Source organism: Salmo salar, chromosome ssa10 (genome assembly GCF_905237065.1).
Source record: "Salmo salar chromosome ssa10, Ssal_v3.1, whole genome shotgun sequence".
In the NCBI taxonomy this organism is placed as follows: Eukaryota; Metazoa; Chordata; class Actinopteri; order Salmoniformes; family Salmonidae; genus Salmo; species Salmo salar.
In genome coordinates this window covers 58,560,907-58,580,329 of record NC_059451.1, presented here as the reverse complement: position 1 = coordinate 58,580,329, position 19,423 = coordinate 58,560,907, and the positions used below count along the sequence as shown (strand labels likewise).

At 42.0% G+C, this 19,423-nt stretch overlaps 1 protein-coding gene and 1 long non-coding RNA gene across 3 annotated transcripts in view; one reads left to right on the top strand and one right to left on the bottom strand.

The window, feature by feature from the left end:
• The window catches only part of LOC106560620 (sodium/potassium-transporting ATPase subunit beta-233), a 51,201-nt gene extending 42,162 nt beyond the window's left edge, over positions 1–9,039 (bottom strand). Inside the window, exons 1-2 of the mRNA XM_014123673.2 lie at positions 8,735–9,039; positions 607–735 (exon numbers count right to left, since the gene is read on the bottom strand). Coding sequence (XP_013979148.1) covers positions 607–735; positions 8,735–8,828 — 223 coding nt within the window. The 5' untranslated portion in view covers positions 8,829–9,039. The remainder of the gene's footprint in view (positions 1–606; positions 736–8,734) is intronic.
• On the top strand, positions 7,339–19,025 carry LOC106560621 (uncharacterized). 2 transcript variants are annotated; one of them, XR_006756980.1, is made up of 4 exons: positions 7,339–7,719; positions 11,657–12,006; positions 17,222–17,264; positions 17,852–19,025. It is a non-coding gene; the product is annotated as an uncharacterized lncRNA (long non-coding RNA). The 2 variants fall into 2 exon arrangements; XR_001318635.2 differs by having other exon boundaries at positions 7,339–7,911.
• The last annotated feature ends 398 nt before the right edge of the window (positions 19,026–19,423 follow it).

Here is a 19,423-nt window from a genome sequence, read left to right as displayed (position 1 = left end):
CATAATGCAGTATAAATCAGTATGGCGCAGTATAAAGCAGTATAAATCAGTATGGAGCAGTATAAAGCAGCATAAAGCAGTATAAAGCAGTATGGAGCAGTATAAATCAGTATAAATCAGTATAAATCATTATAAAGCAGTATAAATCAGTATAAATCAGTATAAGCAGTATAAATCAGTATAAATCAGTATAAAGCAGTATAAATCAGTATGGAGCAGTATAAATCAGTATATGCAGTATAAATCAGTATAAAGCAGTATAAATCAGTATAAGCAGTATAAAGCAGTATAAAGCAGTATAAAGCAGTATTAAGCAGTATAAAGCAGTATAAAGCAGTATAAATCAGTATGGAGCAGTATAAATCAGTATAAATCAGTATGGAGCAGTATAAGCCAGTATAAATCAGTATAAAGCCGTATAAATCAGTATGGAGCAGTATAAAGCAGCATAAAGCAGTATAAATCAGTATGGCGCAGTATAAAGCAGTATAAATCAGTATGGAGCAGCAGCATAAAGCAGTATAAATCAGAATAAAGCAGTATAAATCAGCATGGGGCAGTATAAAGCAGCATAAAGCAGTATATGGTGAGTAGAGCAGTCTTTACCTGGTGGGGCGACTCTGTCCTGGTAGGTGGGTTTGTAGTTACTAAGGGTTAGCAGCAGGGCCTGGATGGTCCCAATGAAAATCCCAGCCAAGCATCCATAGAAGATCAGGTAGAACAACAAGATTTTAACTGTGGAGAGAAAGACAAGGGGTTAATTACAAATGGACATATACTGTACATTAGTAGTAGATTATGTACTGATGTAGTTTATTAGCAGATCACCATGAATGGGTGAATGGGTGAAGGAGATCTTGAGGTGACTTGACAGTAATACTCCATCTTTCCCCAACATCCTGATATAGATCAAATCAAATCAAATGTATTTATATAGCCCTTCTTACATCAGCTGATGTCTCAAAGTGCTGTACAGAAACCCAGCCTAAAACCCCAAACAGCAAGCAATGCAGGTGTAGAAGCACGGTGCCTAGGAAAAACTCCCTAGAAAGGCCAGAACCTAGGAAGAAACCTAGAGAGGAACCAGGGGTGGCCAGTCCTAGATTCATCCTACCAGGTCCCCTTTAAACATTCTGTCTAAATTGATTCTAACTGGATATTCCATTCTTAGAATACGGTGTTGGTGCTTTCAGGAAAGCTTCCCTACCAGGGAGAAACTCTACAGGAAAACCACCATTAGACGTTTGACTGACAGGCTGCTGAATGGAACACGTCTGGGTTTTACAGGCTGCTGAATGGAACACGTCTGGGTAACATCTCACAGCAAGAACTGGCAAATCTGGTGCAGTCCATGAGGAGGAGATGAACTGCTGTACTTAATGCAGCTGGTGGCCACACCAGATACTGACTGTTACTTTTGATTTTGACACATTATTCCATTTCTGTTAGTCACATGTCTGTGGAACTTGTTCAGTTTATGTCTCAGTTGTTGAATCTTGTTATGTTCATACAAAAAACACTTCTCTACTGTAACTCTACAATGCTCTACTCTAAAGCTACACTTCTCTACTCTAACTCTACATTTCTCTACTCTACCCTTCTCTACTCTCCCTCTACACTTCTCTACTCTACCTCTACACTTCTCTACTCTACACTTTTCTACTCTCCCTCTACACTTCTCTACACGTCTCTACTCTAAAGCTACACTTCTCTACTCTAACTCTACACTTCTCTACTCTAACTCTACAATGCTCTACTCTAAAGCTACACTTCTCTACTCTAAAGCTACACTTCTCTACTCTAACTCTACACTTCTCTACTCTAACTCTACAATGCTCTACTCTAAAGCTACACTTCTCTACTCTAACTCTACATACGCTTTGTGTTGAACTGAATCTCATTGACCTCTCATGATGCAGTAATAACGTAGGGCAACAACACTATCAGTCACTCTGGGTCTTTGTCAACGGTTACCAGTCCCTCTCCTCTGTCAGCCTCATTTACAAACATCCCTAAACTCACACCTCACCTCACCTCACCTCCCCTCCCCCACCACCAACCCAGCCGGCAGGCAGGCAGAGACAGGTGTGGCTAGACAAGCAGGCAGGCAGAGACAGGTGTCGGCCCTGGGGCTAGGCAGACAGGCAAGCAGAGACAGGTGTGGCCAGAGAAGTTCATTTCTTTCCCTGCTTGTGAAGGTGACCACCTGGCATGTAGTAAATCAACCCATGTTTTCAGTAGTTAATAACTGTTTAACCATGTAGAGGTGTAGATAACTACTGAAACTACTTTTTTTTAGGCAACAGATTTACCTAATTTTCACTTGTAAACATCTTTTTTTTGTGTTTAATAGGATAAATGACGCATTCTGTCAACATCTGACTACAGAGTGATCTGTTCTTGCAATTTGTATTCTATGACATTTCAGATTTAGATATGATCATTGTTCACAAAGTAGTTTGAAGTAACTTTAGTTACAAAATATTATTTACTTAAGGGTAGCTTCTTCCAGTGTGAAGTAATTGGTAGCTTGGTAAACTATACTTTCAGAGTAGCTTCCCCAACACTGATTACAACACAACCAGTGACTAAACAATCTACAGGAAAAAACATTTCATATTGCATTGTGTGTGTGTGTGTGTGAAAGAGCTGCAAACAAATCACATTTAAGGTGACTATAGGCCAATTCTGTTTTTAACATGTATCTTTACTTAACTAGGCTTGTCAGTTAAGAACAAATTCCCCAGACAAACCTGGGCCAATTGTGATACAGCCTGGAATCGAACCAGTGTCTGTAGTGATGCCTCTAGCACTTCCCGAAGTTTATTCATTTATTAGTCTCTCAACTCCATGCTTTTCTTCCACACCCACGACCAGGCTAAACTGCTCACGGTGACTTACTCAATTCAGACCATTATCTCTGTCTCTCTTGTACAAGGTGAGCATTATCAAGTGTTAAACATCTACATTTTCTTCATAAACCTTACTAGTTTAATTGGCCAATAGGAGACTTGTTGAATTCTAATTTTCTCTCTCTCTCTCTCTCTCTCTCTCTCCCCTCCCTCCCTCCCTCCCCCAGAGCAGCGGTCGGGGAAGACAGACATGGCTTCCTGTTGTGAATGGACAACTCCGACATTTCTCAAGGCAGGCAGCACAGAGATTGATGAGATGATCTGTATTGTACGTTTAAGGAGTATTATTTATATTTTAACTTTGAACTTTCTTCAAATAACAAATCTACCATTCCAGTGTTTTACTTGCTATATTGTATTTACTTTGCCACCATGGCCTATTTATTGCCTTTACCTCCCGTATCTCACCTCATTTGCTCACATTGTATATAGACTTATTTTTCTACTGTATTATTGACTGTATGTTTGTTTTATTCCATGTGTAACTCTGTGTTGTTGTATGTTGTCGAACTGCTTTGCTTTATCTTGGCCAGGTCGCAATTGTAAATGAGAACTTGTTCTCAACTTGCCTACCTGGTTAAATAAAGGTGAAATAAAAATAAATAAAATAAATTGTACGTTTAAGGAGTATTGATAAAAGGGGGTATTGTACGTTTAAGGAGTAATGGTAAAAGGGGGTATTGTACGTTTAAGGAGTATTGTACATTTAAGGAGTAATGGTAAAGGGGGGTATTGTACGTTTAAGGAGTAATGGTAAAAGGGGGTATTGTACGTTTAAGGAGTAATGGTAAAAGGGGGTATTGTACGTTTAAGGAGTAATGGTAAAAGGGGGTATTGTACGTTTAAGGAGTAATGGTGTATTGTACATTTAAGGAGTAATGGTAAAAGGGGGGTATTGTACGTTTAAGGAGTAATGGTAAAAGGGGGTATTGTACGTTTAAGGAGTAATGGTAAAAGGGGGTATTGTACGTTTAAGGAGTAATGGTAAAAGGGGGTATTGTGCGTTTAAGGAGTAATGGTAAAAGGGGGTATTGTGCGTTTAAGGAGTAATGGTAAAAGGGGGTATTGTACGTTTAAGGAGTATTGTACGTTTAAGGAGTAATGGTAAAAGGGAGTATTGTGCGTTTAAGGAGTAATGGTAAAAGGGGGTATTGTACGTTTAAGGAGTATTGTACGTTTAAGGAGTATAAGGTAAAAGGGAGTATTGTACGTTTAAGGAGTATAAGGTAAAAGGGGGTATTACACTGTCATTGGTTACAAGTGTCACCAAAATACAGAACCGTTTCTTTGACGATGATCAATTGTGATTTGATGAAAAAATTAGATGGTGCCATTCAGCCAGCCCAGTCATATATACTATATATATATGGCTCTGAGGCAGACTAGCCGAAGGTTTATCCACGCATCATAACCACAAAATTTGAGCTTTTACTTCTAAAAATGCACCTTTCCAGAAACAAGTCTCTCACTGTTGCCGCCTGCTATAGACCTCCCTCTGCCCCAGCTGTGCCCTCGATACCATATGTGAATTGATTGCCCCCCCATCTATCTTCTGAGCTCGTGCTACTAGGTGACCTAAACTGGGACATGCTTAACACCCCGGCCATCCTACAATCTAAGCTTGATGCCCTCAATCTCACACAAATTATCAATGAACCTACCAGGTACAACCCCAAATCCGTAAACACGGGCACCCTCATAGATATCATCCTAACTAACTCGTCCTCCAAATACACCTCTGCTGTTTTCAATCAAGATCTCAGCGATCACTGCCTCATTGCCTGCATCCGTAATGGGTCTGCGACCAAACGACCTCCACTCATCACTGTCAAACGCTCCCTAAAACACTTCTGCGAGCAGGCCTTTCTAATCGACCTGGCCGGGGTATCCTGGAATGACATTGACGTCATCCCGTCAGTAAATTATGCCTGGCTATTCTTTAAAAGTGCCTTCCACACCATCTTAAATAAGCATGCCCCATTCAAAAAAAAATTGAACTAGGAATAGATATAGCCCTTGGTTCTCTCCAGACCTGACTGCCCTTGACCAGCACAAAAACATCCTGTGGCGTTCTGCATTAGCATCGAATAGCCCCCATGATATGCAACTTTTCAGGGAAGTTAGGAACAAATATACACAGGCAGTTAGGAAAGCTAAGGCTAGCTTTTTCAAACAGAAATTTGCATCCTGTAGTACTAACTCAAAAAAGTTCTGGGACACTGTAAAGTCCATGGAGAATAAGAGCACCTCCTCCCAGCTGCCCACTGCACTGAGGCTAGGAAACACTGTTACCACCGATAAATCCACTATAATTGAGAATTTCAATAAGCATTTCTCTACGGCTGGCCATGCTTTCCACCTGGCTACCCCTACCCCGGTCAACAGCCAGGCACCCCCCACAGCTACTCGCCCAAGCCTTCCCCATTTCTCCTTCTCCCAAATCCAGTCAGCTGATGTTCTGAAAGAGCTGTAAAATCTGGACCCCTACAAATCAGCCGGGCTAGATAATCTGGAAACTTTCTTTCTAAAATGATCTGCCGAAATTGTTGCAACCCCTATTACTAGCCTGTTCAACCTCTCTTTCGTATCGTCTGAGATTCCCAAAGATTGGAAAGCTGCCGCGGTCATCCCCCTCTTCAAAGGGGGTGACACTCTAGACCCAAATTGCTACAGACCTATATCCATTCTACCCTGCCTTTCTAAGGTCTTCGAAAGCCAAGTTAACAAACAGATTACCGACCATTTCGAATCCCACCGTACCTTCTCCGCTATGCAATCTGGTTTCAGAGCTGGTCATGGGTGCACCTCAGCCACGCTCAAGGTCCTAAACGACATCATAACCGCCATCGATAAGAGCACCATCGATAAGAGACATTACTGTGCAGGCGTATTCATCGACCTGGCCAAGGCTTTCGACTCTGTCAATCACCACATTCTTATTGGCAGACTTGACAGCCTTGGTTTCTCAAATGATTGCCTCGCCTGGTTCACCAACTACTTCTCTGATAGAGTTCAGTGTGTCAAATCGGAGGGCCTGTTGTCTGGACCTCTGGTTGTCTCTATGGGTGTGCCACAGGGTTCAATTCTCAGGCCAACTCTCTTCTCTGTATATATCAATGATGTCGCTCTTGCTGCTGGTGATTCTCTGATCCTCTACGCAGACGACACCATTCTGTATACTTCTGGCCCCTCTTTGGACACTGTGTTAACAACCCTCCAGACGAGCTTCAATGCCATACAACTCACCTTCCGTGGCCTCCAACTGCTCTTAAACGCAAGTAAAACTAAATGCATGCTAGTCAGTCAATCACTGCCCGCACCTGCTCGCAGCAGCATCACTACTCTGGACGGTTCTGACTTAGAATATGTGGACAACTACAAATACCTAGGGGTCTGGTTAGACTGTAAGCTCTCCTTCCAGACTCACATTAAGCATCTCCAATCCAAAATTAAATCTAGAATCGGCTTCCTATATCGCAACAAAGCATCCTTCACTCATGCTGCCAAACATACCCTCATAAAACTGACCATCCTACCGATCCTCAACTTTGGCGATTTCATTTACAAAATAGCCTCCAACCCTCTACTCAGCAAATTGGATGCAGTCTATCACAGTGCCATCCGTTTTGTCACCAAAGCCCAAAACACTACCCACCATTGTGACCTGTACGCTCTCGTTGGTTGGCCCTCGCTTCATACTCGTCGCCAAACCCACAGGCTCCAGGTCATCTACAAGACCATGCTAGGTTAAGTCCCCCCTTATCTCAGCTCACTGGGCACCATAGCAGCACCCACCTGTAGCACGCGCTCCAGCAGGTATATCTCTCTGGTCACCCCCAAAGCCAATTCTTCCTTTGGTCGTCTTTCCTTCCAGTTCTCCGCTGCCAATGACTGGAACGAACTGCAAAAATCACTGAAGCTGGAGACTCATATCTCCCTCACTAGCTTTAAGCACCAGCTGTCAGAGCAGCTCACAGATTACTGCACCTGTACATAGCCCATCTGTAAACAGCCCATCTATCTACCTACCTCATCCCCATATTGTTATTTATTTATTTAACTTGCTCCTTTTCACCCCAGTATCTCTACTTACGCATTCATCTTCTGCACATCTACCATTCCAGTGTCTAATTGCTATATTGTAAATACTTCGCCACCATGGCCTATTTATTGCCTTATCTCACCTCATTTGCTCACATTGTATATAGACTTATTTTTCTACTGTATTATTGACTGTATGTTTATTCCATGTGTAACTCTGTGTTGTTGTATGTGTTGAACTGCTTTGCTTTATGTTGGCCAGGTCACAATTGTAAATGAGAACTTGTTCTCAACTTGCCTACCTGGTTAAATAAAGGTGAAATAAATAAATAAAATAAATACAAAATGTGGTCATACTGGCGCTTGATAATACAGAGGGGGGTAGTGTACAGAGTACACGCCAGAAAACCTTTGGCTTTCAAAACGTAGATCATTTAATTGCGCTTCTGAATTCAATAAAACCATTCCGTGATGAGCAACAGTTTTGAGAAATAAACCTAAAACTTTTCAGTAACAAGCACTATTTGCGGTGGCAGGATTCAGGAAACTGACAATCGTTGTTCCTGTCACCCACTAGAGCTCGTCGTCTAAATCTGTATTTTTCTCCTTATTGTGAAATCCTACGGTAATAATCGTCCTTGTGGCAGCCTAGAAAACAAACGGTAGGCTTTGTGGAGTGGAGGGAGACAACGAGCTAAACAGCAGATTGGTAGCAGTAGCTGTCTGCTAAGAGAAACTTTTCTTTGGGGCCCTGGAGAGAAACCATGTGAGTCGTCAGCTTCCTCTTCCTATGTAGAAAAAGCGCCGAGATAAAACCAAATGTTGATAATAAAAAAAACACACCTACCGAAACAAGTCTCCCGCTCGATTACCGAGCGAAACGGTAAAAATCTAACGTCGATGCCACCGTGTTACAACGTTACAAGCTCACGGGGAGAGCAGGAAAAGTCGCTTATTGGTAAATCAATACTCATTGTTTCCCACATTTACATGAGATTATCTCTAGTCCAGAACAACGACAGCAGTCTCAGGCTTAACGGACTGATCACCTTGACTAACCTTCAACTATGATGCCTATGAAACATCAAGTATTAGGATAAAAACACCTAATTACCGACGTTATGGTACCCCTGTCATTGTGGAACATTATTTTGTTCAAAGAAACTAGTTGATATTCGTCAACTTGATCGTTTATATGTAGACTAACTATGTGACAAACAAGCATGCCATTTTGGCACCACGGTCCCCATGTTAGTTGCAATCCAACCCTCCGGAATCCCACCACAGAATGTCAGTTATCTAGATATGTCCTTCACAATGACCTCTTCCTTTCACTAACGGATACATGATCGATCCCGAACAGGGACATAAATAACGTTCTCTGGACCTACAAGTATATATGAAAACGACGTTTTAGACGGTCCGGATTTTAATCGTTACGTTTAATTGTAATCTTATCCCATCAATAGGTTAGTATGGTTATTTTACACATTAGTTCATAGTCTATTTCACAGTTAATTCATTGAATGTGTTTTTTTTTCGTGTACTTTTCCATTGAAAGTGAAAGTCACGATGCTACAAGTCAAATCTAACTGGGTCTGTATTTTGTCAATCAAGAAATGGGAGAAAGAGTCTGGAAACCTCCGTGCCGTTACAATATTCAGAGGAATACACGGACACCTTCTGGAAACAGAGCTCGGACACTTACCATTCTTTATCCCCGAGTTAATATCCCCTTCTCCCCCTCCAAAAAGTAGCTTATTACGGATGTATGTACTTACACCAACTGCCACCCGTGCGTCCTAGAAATTCCTTCCTTTCCGAGTTCCACAGAAAGCTCTTCCATCCACCGTCTCCATCTTTATTTGCCGACATATTATTTTTTCTCTTTTTAATATCGCTTTTCAATTAAGGTGCTCTAATGGCCTTAGGTACCAGATTCCCAAACTGTCCCCTTGTACAGAATAGTAAAAGGACAGCGTCGTACCCGGCTCTCCCTATTGTACCGCACACTATTTCTTCTCTTACGGTAACCGACTCCGCCCGCGAACTCTTGTAATAAGTTACCTACAAAGAGAAGGCGGGGAGGGCTAAACTCTCTGGCAAATCACAAACAGTCATCGTTTTGCGTAAGAATCGTATGCAGGGGGGTGGGGGGGACTGCCCCATGAAAAGCGGGTCGCAAGCGGGTCTAAACCACATCCTGAGAACACACATTTATAGAATTCTAAAACTACAATAGAAATTCAAATTCTATTGTGACGTCATAAAGCAGCGCGACATTCTAGGATCATTCTTGGAGTTCTATTTTCACATCACGTGTTAAAAGTGCTTTCTTTTTTCTTCTTCTTCAGGAGTTTGGCATTTCTTTGACGGGGCTGGCACATTGGGGTCTATAAAGACCTGATTTTACAAGGGAGAGCTCTGACTTAACATGGCTTTAGAAATCCTGGGAAATGGGCTGACATAGTGCTTTCAGAAAGTTTTCATATCCTATCCTATCCATATCATATATATATATATTTGTTCCACTGGATATCATAAGGTGAATGCACCATTTTGTAAGTCGCTCTGGATAAGAGCGTCTGCTAAATGACTTAAATGTAATGTAAATGTAAATATCCCTTGACTTATTCAAAATGTTGTTGTGTTACCGCCTGAATTCAAAAAAGGATTAAATATGTTTTTTAAACATCACCCATCTATACACAATAGCCCATAATGACAAAGTGAAAACATGTTTTTGGAATTGTTTGCAAATTTATTGAAAATTAAATACAGAAATATCTCATTTACATAAGTATTCACACCCCTCAGTAAATACATGTTAGAATTACCTTTGGCAGCGATTACAGCTGTGAGTCTTTCTGTGTACTTCTCTAAGAGCTTTGCTCAACTGGATTGTACAATATTTGCACATTATTCTTTAAAACGTTCTTCAAGCTCTGTTAAGTTGGTTTTCGTACATTGCTAGACAGCCATTTTCAAGTCTTGCCATATATTTTCAAACCGATTTAAATCAAAAGTGTAACTACTCCACTCAGGAACAGTCAATGTCATCTTGGTAACCAACTCGAGTGTATATCTGCCTTGTGCTTTGGATTGTTGTCCTGCTGAAAGGTGAATTAGTCTCCCAGTGTGTGTAGGTGGTGATCTTAGGCTTGTGTGCGGCTGCTCTGCCATGGAAACCCATTTCATGAAGCTCCCGACAAACACTTCTTGTGCTGACGTTGTTTCCAGAGGCAGTTTGGAACTCGGTAGTGAGTGATGCAACCGAGGACAAATGATTTTTACACGCTACGTGCTTCAGCACTCGGCGGTCCAGTTCTGTGAGCATGTGTGGCTTACCACTTCGCAGCTGAGCCGTTGTTGCTCCTAGACGTTTCCACTTAATTCTAACAGCACTTACAGTTGACCGGGGCAGCTCTAGCAGGGAAGAATTTTGACGAACTGACTTGTTGGCATCCCATTGACGGTGCCACGTTGAAAGTCACTGAGCTCTTCAGTAAGGCCATTCAATCAATCATATGTATTTATAAAGCCCGTTTTACATCAGCATATATTTTTGGGGGGGACTATCTGTTTTTCCATGTATGAATCTGTTAATCAATGTGTTTCTTTGGGCTAATAGCAGTAAGGCCAAATTCAATGTTTCATCAAATCATTTAAAATATATATTTTTGATATCTACAGCGGTTCTAAAATTCTAAATCAAATAGCTAAATGATCCTTGGTATGACCATCTAAAAACAATTCCATATGACCATCTTAAAACAATTCCATATGACCATCTTAAAACAATTCCATATGTTAGCTTAGTAAAATCATCCAGCCCCGGGCACTCAGACTCTAGGGAGATATTATTAAGAAGGCGCTTAGCAACGTTTTAGACATAATGGGTAAAGGGGTTTTCACTTGTGGCCTATGCTAAACACTACATATAACCAATAAATTGTCCTTCAGCCTGTACAATATGGCTTAAAATATCACCCCATTCGAATAGGGCATTACAACTACCATGGCTATTATGAAAAATCATTTCTGATGACCGATCAACTGGCATGAAAATAGTAGGTTACCCAGTACATTAGAACTCCTATAGTAGGTTATCCCAGTACATTAGAACCACATCCTATAGTAGGTTACCCAGTACATTAGAACCACATCTTATAGGCCTGTAGCTGTAGGCCTGTAGCTTATACACAGCTGTCTATTTACCACCACAGACCGATGCTGGCGCTAAGATCGCACTCAACGAGCTGTATAAGGCCATAAGCAAACAAGAAATGCTCATCCAGATGCGGCGCTCCTTATGGCCGGGGATTTTAATGCAGGGAAACTGAAATCCGTCTTACCTCATTTCTACCAGCATGTCCATTCCACTGTTTTACTTGCTATATTGTATTTATTTTGCCACCATGGCCTTTTTTGCCTTTACCTCCCTTATCTCACCTCATTTGCTCACATTGTATATAGACTTATTTTTCTACTGTATTATTGACTGTATGTTTGTTTTACTCCATGTGTAACTCTGTGTTGTTGTATGTTGTCGAACTGCTTTGCTTTATCTTGGCCAGGTCGCAATTGTAAATGAGAACTTGTTCTCAACTTGCTTACCTGGTTAAATAAAGGTGAAATAAATACAAATGTCACCTGTGCAATTAGAGGCGAAAAACTCTAGATCTCCTCTACTCTACCCACAGAGACCGGGAGTCTATGGATTCGGAAGACGAGCTGGGCCGTCTCCTTGGCTGACGGTAATTTGGGGAGAGGGATGAAATGGGCGGCTTTAGAGAACCTGTCCACCACCGTAAGGATGGATGTGTGCCATCTAACAGAGGGAGCCCAGTGACAAAATTCAGGGAAATATGGGACCTGGGGCGATGAGGAACAGGGAGTGGCATGAAGGAGGCCAGACGAAGCTTGCCGCGGAGTCTTATTTTGAGCACAAACCGTGCATACGGGGACGAAAGCCGAGACGTCCGGAACCATAGTGGGCCACCAGAATCGTTGTCGGAGGAAGGCAAGAGTTCGCCGGGAGACAGGATGACAAGTAAGCCTGGAGAAATGAGCCCATTCCAGGACCAGGACCAGGACCTGAGACCGGACCTGTCCTGCGCCTGACTCCTATACACCAGCTACACATAGACCTTCTGACAACTATACACAAACACATGTAACAGCTTCCGTTTTTAATGACAAATCCAGCACCCTAAACTAGAATATATACAGTACCAGTCAAAAGTTTGGACACACCTACTCATTCAAGGTTTTTTTTTTTTTTGACTATTTTCTACATTGTAGAATAATAGTGAAGACATCAAAACTATGAAATAACACATATGGAGTCATGTAGTAACCAAAAAAGTATTAAACAAATCAAAATATATTTAATTTTTGAGATTTTTCAAAGTAGCAACCCTTTGCCATGATGACAGCTTTGCACACGCTTGGCATTCTCTCAACCAGCTTCATGTGGAATGCTTTTCCAACAGTCTTGAAGGAGTTCCCACGTATCACAAAGACACAGAGGTCTGGAACCAAAAATCTCAAAATTTTGACTCATCAGACCAAAGGACAGATTTTCCACCTGTCTAAAGTCCGTGCCTCTGAGGCTGTTAACTCTAATGAACTTATCCTCTGCAGCAGAGGTAACTCTGGGTCTTCCTTTCCTGTGGCGGCCCTCATGAGAGCCAGTTCCATCATAGCGCTTGATGGTTTTTGCGACTGCCCTTTCAAAGTTCTTGACATTTTCCGTATTGAAAATCTAAAATATATTTTGATTTGTTTAACGCTTTTTTGGGTTACTACGTGATTCCGTATGTGTTATTTAATAGTTTTGATCTCTTCACTATTATTCTACAATTTAGAAAATAGTAAAATGAACGAAAAACCCTTGAATGAGTAGGTGTGTCTGAACTTTTGACCGATAGTGTGTGTATATATATATATATATATATATATTATAATTTATATAAAAAAAATATATATATATAAAAAAATATAAATCTACTACATGACTATCTTCCTTAACATTCCTCTTCAACTTTGAGCGACAAGAGATGTTTGAGAAAGACATTTACATTTACGTCATTTAGCAGACTTACAAATTGGTGCATTCACCTTATGATATCCAGTGGAACAACCACTTTACAATAGTACATCTATCTCTTTTTTTGGGGGGGGGGTAGGGAAAGAGTTGATTAGCATGATTTGACTATTTTGTATATTAACAATGAATAATAATTGAGTTACTAATGTCCAATTGAGGTGGATTTACTGTAGATCACAGAGGTCTTTTTAACAGAGGTGGTAGTAGTAGTACTGATAGAGCTGTCATTTAGAGGAAACCAGTGGTGAGAAGTCAGAACTTCCTGCAGTGGCTTGTGGGGGGAATAAGGGTGACCTTCGACTCTTTGTCTTTCCTCGAAACAGAAGACCAGTGGCCTTTTGGTAGTATACAGCTCACACTGTTCACACTCTTTCTCTCTCTCTCTCTCTCTCACACACACACACACACACACACACACACACACACACACACACACACACACACACACACACACACACACACACACACACCTGATAAAGATCTCTGAGGTCTCTTATACAACCTCTGTTCTCTACTGCACAGTCAGGGAACAAAGTGTGACTTCCGTCAGTAATATTCAATCCACACACTACTGGTCACCTAATTGATGTGTTGAAACACTCATTGCCGACAAACCGCTGTGTACCAGCTCCTCCAATAACTAGCTGACGTTTCAGGTTGCTATGCCGGTACAAAGTTTGCTGAGTTTTTTCATCCAATCATTAATAAGTTTCAGTTAATGTTTGAATGTAAAGACCGATAGGTTAAAGGGAGCGGCTGTTCCTAAAAAAAAAAGCAACTTCTCATTTTGAAAACGGCCTAAGTGGCATTGATATGAGTCAGAAATATTTATTCTAGGGTCAAAACTGTAAACAGAATAATTTAATCATAAAGTCAGTCTCGTCCTAATCTGAGTTTTGCGAGATGATAGGAAAGAAATGTATGCTGAGGAATGAGGAGTAACAATTTTCCTTGGTTTGATTCAAACCTGCCCAAATAGCTGGCAGCACCCAAGTAATCATCAATTCAGAGCACAGCTCCACGTGACCAGATCGTAATGCCAATTTGGTTTGACATTCAATATCGCTATGGGGCTCGTTATGGACCATCAGTAAATTACACAACGTACACGGGACAATATTTTAAAATGTCAATAGCTACAAATTTCAATGACTTTAAAAACCTCAAAACAACTTTAAATTGTAGAAATTCATATAAAAAATATTAAAAGCATTTAATGAGAAAACTAAAAGATGTGTAACAAAAATATTATCCCATTTACATTGGGTAATTTATTGACGGTCCCTAACTAGCCCCAGAGCTAGGCTATCCAAAGTCAAACCAATTTTGCCACGGTCGGGATGAAGCTAATTGGCGAAATAAGTTGGCTAAAGCCCTTTTTACATCAGTAGATGTCACAAAGTGCTATACAGAAACCCAGCCTAAAACCCCATATAGCAAGCAATACACAAGACCTGGTAAGATTTGAGTGAAGGTGAGTGACTGTAATTGTGTACTGTTTTGGCAGAGTGAAAGTACAAACGCTTGCCACGTGCAAACACACAAGAGACACCCACATTAAACTCTCGTTTGCCTTCAGACATGGCCGCTGCAGTCAAGTTCTCTATCTCTCACTGTCTCTTCCTCTCTCTATTTTACTCTCTCTCTCCCTCTGTCTCTGTAACTCTCTCTATCTCTCTCCCTCTCTCTCTCTCCCACTGTCTGTCTCTGTAACTCTCTGTCTCTGTCTCTGTAACTCTCTCTCTCTCTCTCTCTCTCTCTCTCTCTCTCTCTCTCTCTGTCTGTCTCTGTAACTCTCTCTTTCTGTCTCTCTCTCTCTCCCTCTCTCTCTGTCCCTGTAATTCTCTCTCGCTCTCGCTCTTTCTGTCTCTGTCTCTGAAACTCTCTTTCTTTCTCTCTCTCTCTCTCTCTCTCTCTCTCTCTCTCTCTCTCTCTCTCTCTCTCTCTCTCAATTTAAATGGATTTATTGGCATGGGAAACACATGTTTACATTGCCAAAGCAAGTGAACTAGATGACAAACAAAAGTGAAATTAACCAAAAAATGAACAGTAGACATTACACAGGAATAGACATTTAAAATGTCATATGATGGCTGTGTAATCTGTTTTGTAATGATGTACAAATAGTTAAAGTACAAAAGGGAAAATAAAAATACATAAATATGGGTTGTATTTACAATGGTGTTTGTTCTTCACTGGTTGACCTTTTCTTGTGGCAACAGGTCATAAATCTTGTTGCTGTGATGTCACACTGTGGTATTTCACCCAGTAGATATGGGAGTTTATCAAAATTGGATTTGTTTTCAAATTCTTTGTGGATCTGTGTAATCTGAGGGAAATATGTGTCTCTAATATGGTCATACATTTGGCAGAAGGTTAGGAAGTGCAGCTCAGTTTCCACCTCATTTTGTGGGCAGTGTGCACATAGCCTGTCTTCTCTTGAGAGTCAGGTCTGCCTACGGTGGCCTCTCTCAATAGCAAGGCTATGCTCATTGAGTCTGTACATAGTCAAAGCTTTCCTTAATTTGGGGTCAGTCACAGTGGTCAGGTATTCTGCCACTATGTACTTTCTGTTTAGGGCCAAATGGCATTCTAGTTTGCTCTGTTTTTTGGTAAATTCTTTCCAATGTGTCAAGTAATTATCTTTTTTGTTTTCTCATGATTTGGTTGGATCTAATTGTGCTGCTGTCCTGGGGCTCTGTGGCGTCTGTTTGTGTTTGTAAACAGAGCCCCAGGACCAGCTTGCTTAGAGGACTCTTATCCAGGTTCATCTCTCTGTAGGTGATGGCTTTGTGATGGAAGGTTTGGGAATCACTTCCTTTTAGGTGGTTGTAGAATTTAACGTCTCTTTTCTGGATTTTGATAATTAGCGGGTATCGGCCTAATTCTGCTCTGTATGCATTATTTGGTGTTCTACGTTGTACCCAGGGATATTTTTGCAGAATTTTGCATGCGGAGTCTCAATTTCGTGTGTGCCCCATTTTGTAAATTCTTGGTTAGAGTATGCTGTTAATGATAATGCAGAGGATTTCCCCAAGTTTGCCATTGACGCATATCCCACGGTAGTTATTGGGGCCAAATTTGTCTCCACTTTTGTGGATTGGGGTGATCAGTCCTTGGTTCCACATATTGGGGAAGATGCCAGAGCTGAGGATGTTGTTAAAGAGTTTTAGTATAGCCAATTGGAATTTGTGGTCTGTATATTTTATCTTTTCATTGAGGATACCATCAACACTACAGGTGTCACGGATGTCCTCTGAACGAGACCAAGGCGCAGCGTGTGTATCGTTCCACATATTTATTTATCTGTGAAACTATGCAAGACATACAATAAACTACAAACAAAGACACAACAAACTGTGACGAAGAGGTGCAACATACACTATCTCAAAATAATCTCCCACAAACACTAGTGGGAAAAATAACAACTTAAATATGATCCCCAATTAGAGACAACGATGACCAGCTGCCTCTAATTGGGAATCAAACGAAAACCCCAACATAGAAAAAAGAACCTAGAACACAACATAGAAAATTTTAACTAGACAAAAACCAACATAGAAAAAAGAAACTAGAACCAAACATAGAAATAAATCAACTAGACAAAACCCCCCAGTCACGCCCTGACCTACTCTACCATAGAAAAATACAAGCTCTCTATGGTCAGGACGTAACAACAGGCCTTATTGGGTTGGAGGGTTTGTATTTTGTCCTGCAGTTCATTCAATGTAATTGGAGGATCCAGTGGGTTCTGGTTGTCTTTAATAGCTGATTCTAAGATTTGTAATTGATCGTGTATATGTTTTTGCTGTTTGTTCTTTGTTATAGAGCCAAAAAGATTGAAGAACTGGTTTATCCATACATCTCAGTTTAGGATAGATAATTCTTCGTGTTGTTGTTTGTTTAGTTTTTTCCAATTTTCCCAGAAGTGGTTAGAGTCTATGGATTCTTCAATTACATTGAGCTGATTTCTGACGTGCTGTTCCTTATTTGTCTGTAGTGTATTTCTGTATTGTTTTAGTGATTCACCATAGTGAAGGCATAGACTCAGGTTTTCTGGGTCTCTATGTTTTTGATTGGATAGGTTTCTCAATTTCTTTCTTAGGTTTTTGCATTCTTCATCAAACCATTATGTAATTGTTTTTCATTTTCTTAGGTTGTCTGCTTGAAATTGTTTGATTTGATGGGGAAGCTGAAAGGTAAATATACTGTTTAGGCTTTCTACTCTCTCTCTCTCTCTCTACTCTCTCTCTCTCTCGCGCTCTCTTTCTACCCTCTCTCTCTCTTTCTACCCTCTCTCTCTCTTTCTACCCTCTCTCTCTTTCTACCCTCTCTCTCTCTTTTCTACCCTCTCTCTCTATTTTCTACACCTCTCTCTCTCTCTTTCTACCCTCTCTCTCTCTCTTTTCTACCCTCTCTCTCTCTTTTCTACCCTCTCTCTCTCTCTACCCTCTCTTACGAGATCATTCTGTTTTTACAGAGAGGGGAGGGCTGATGAAATGTGTTTGTTTTGCACTCATCCTTTGTTACCAGGGTATCAGATCCATAGCTTCTCATTAACTCTGCTTGAAGATTGCCCCCTAGGTGAATTAGACTATAGTTCATCCCGGATCACACTGTCTGTCATAAATTGAGCATATGTCACATAAACAGATGTTTATAAAGCCTCTAATGCCCTCTCTTTGTGTACTGTAAACAGTATAGAATGCTTGGATATTTCATAAATGAAAAATAAATGTCCTAACACCTTGCGTGTTTGTTATTGCTCTGTTTCCATTGGCTACAGAACGGAATAAAAACTTCAAAACACACCGGGGGACTCTCCAATCCAAATACTTTTAGAAAAGTTTGAACGAAACCCCCCCCAAAATACTGTGCTGTTACTGTGAGCTCTGACCCTTCTAGCCACTGTGTCAGTATCGACCGCTCTGTCCCCTGGATCCACACTTTCCACCAGGGGTTCAACATCCATGTCCCCATGGAGAGGTGCTGGTGGCCCTGCAGAGAGGAGGGGTCCGACCGCCTCTGGACCTTTGTGTCGTCCCACCACACAGTGCTGGTGGGACGACATCAACCGTGCCGGGACGGAGTGGTAAGTCCCTGTTGCCATCTCTGGCCCTATGTGTCTCTCTTTGACCTTTGTCCCTCTTTGACCCCTGTGACTTCTGGGCATTGACCTCTGTGACCTTTGGGCTTTCTGTGCCCTGATCCAAGTCTAGAATGTTGAATGTTTATGGCATCTGAGGGCTCTGTCCGTCTGAGGGCTCTGTCCGTCTGAGGGCTCTGTCCGTCTGAGGGCTCTGTCCGTCTGAAGGCTCTGTCCATCTGAAGGCTCTGTCCGTCTGAGGGCTCTGTCCGTCTGAAGGCTCTGTCCGTCTGAGGGCTCTGTCCGTCTGAAGGCTCTGTCCGTCTGAAGGCTCTGTCCGTCTGAGGGCTCTGTCCATCTGAAGGCTCTGTCCGTCTGAAGGCTCTGTCCGTCTGAGGGCTCTGTCCGTCTGAAGGCTCTGTCCGTCTGAGGGCTCTGTCCGTCTGAAGGCTCTGTCCGTTTGCATCTCCAGTTGTCTGTAATCTCTATAGATGTGGAGGTTTCCTGGGTTGTGTATCTCTCATTTCTCTAGATGTGTGGTACTGTTTGCTGGAGGCAAGGCAGGGTTCGCTCTCTATACCCTCTGTAGTTGTTGCTTTGTGAGGTTGTTGTTGCTCTGAGGTTGTTGTTGCTCTGAGGTTGTTGTTGCTCTGAGGTTGCTGGTGACTCTACTGCTGGTGACTCTACTGCTGGTGACTCTACTGCTGGTGGCTCTACCGCTGGTGGCTCTACCGCTGGTGGTTCTACCGCTGGTGACTCTACTGCTGGTGACTCTACTGCTGGTGACTCTACTGCTGGTGGCTCTACTGCTGGTGGCTCTACTGCTGGTGACTCTACTGCTGGTGACTCTACTGCTGGTGACTCTACTGGTTCTACTGCTGGTGACTCTACTGCTGGTGACTCTACTGCTGGTGACTCTACTGCTGGTGGCTCTACTGCTGGTGACTCTACTGCTGGTGGCTCTACTGCTGGTGACTCTACTGGTTCTACTGCTGGTGACTCTACTGCTGGTGACTCTACTGCTGGTGGCTCTACTGCTGGTGACTCTACTGCTGGTGGCTCTACTGCTGGTGGCTCTGCTGCTGGTGACTCTACTGCTGGTGGCTCTACTGCTGGTGGCTCTACTGCTGGTGGCTCTACTGTGGGCTTACTGCTGGTGGCTCTACTGCTGGTGGCTCTACTGCTGGTGACTCTGCTGGTGACTCTACTGCTGGTGGCTCTACTGCTGGTGGCTCTACTGCTGGTGGCTCTACTGCTGGTGACTCTACTGGT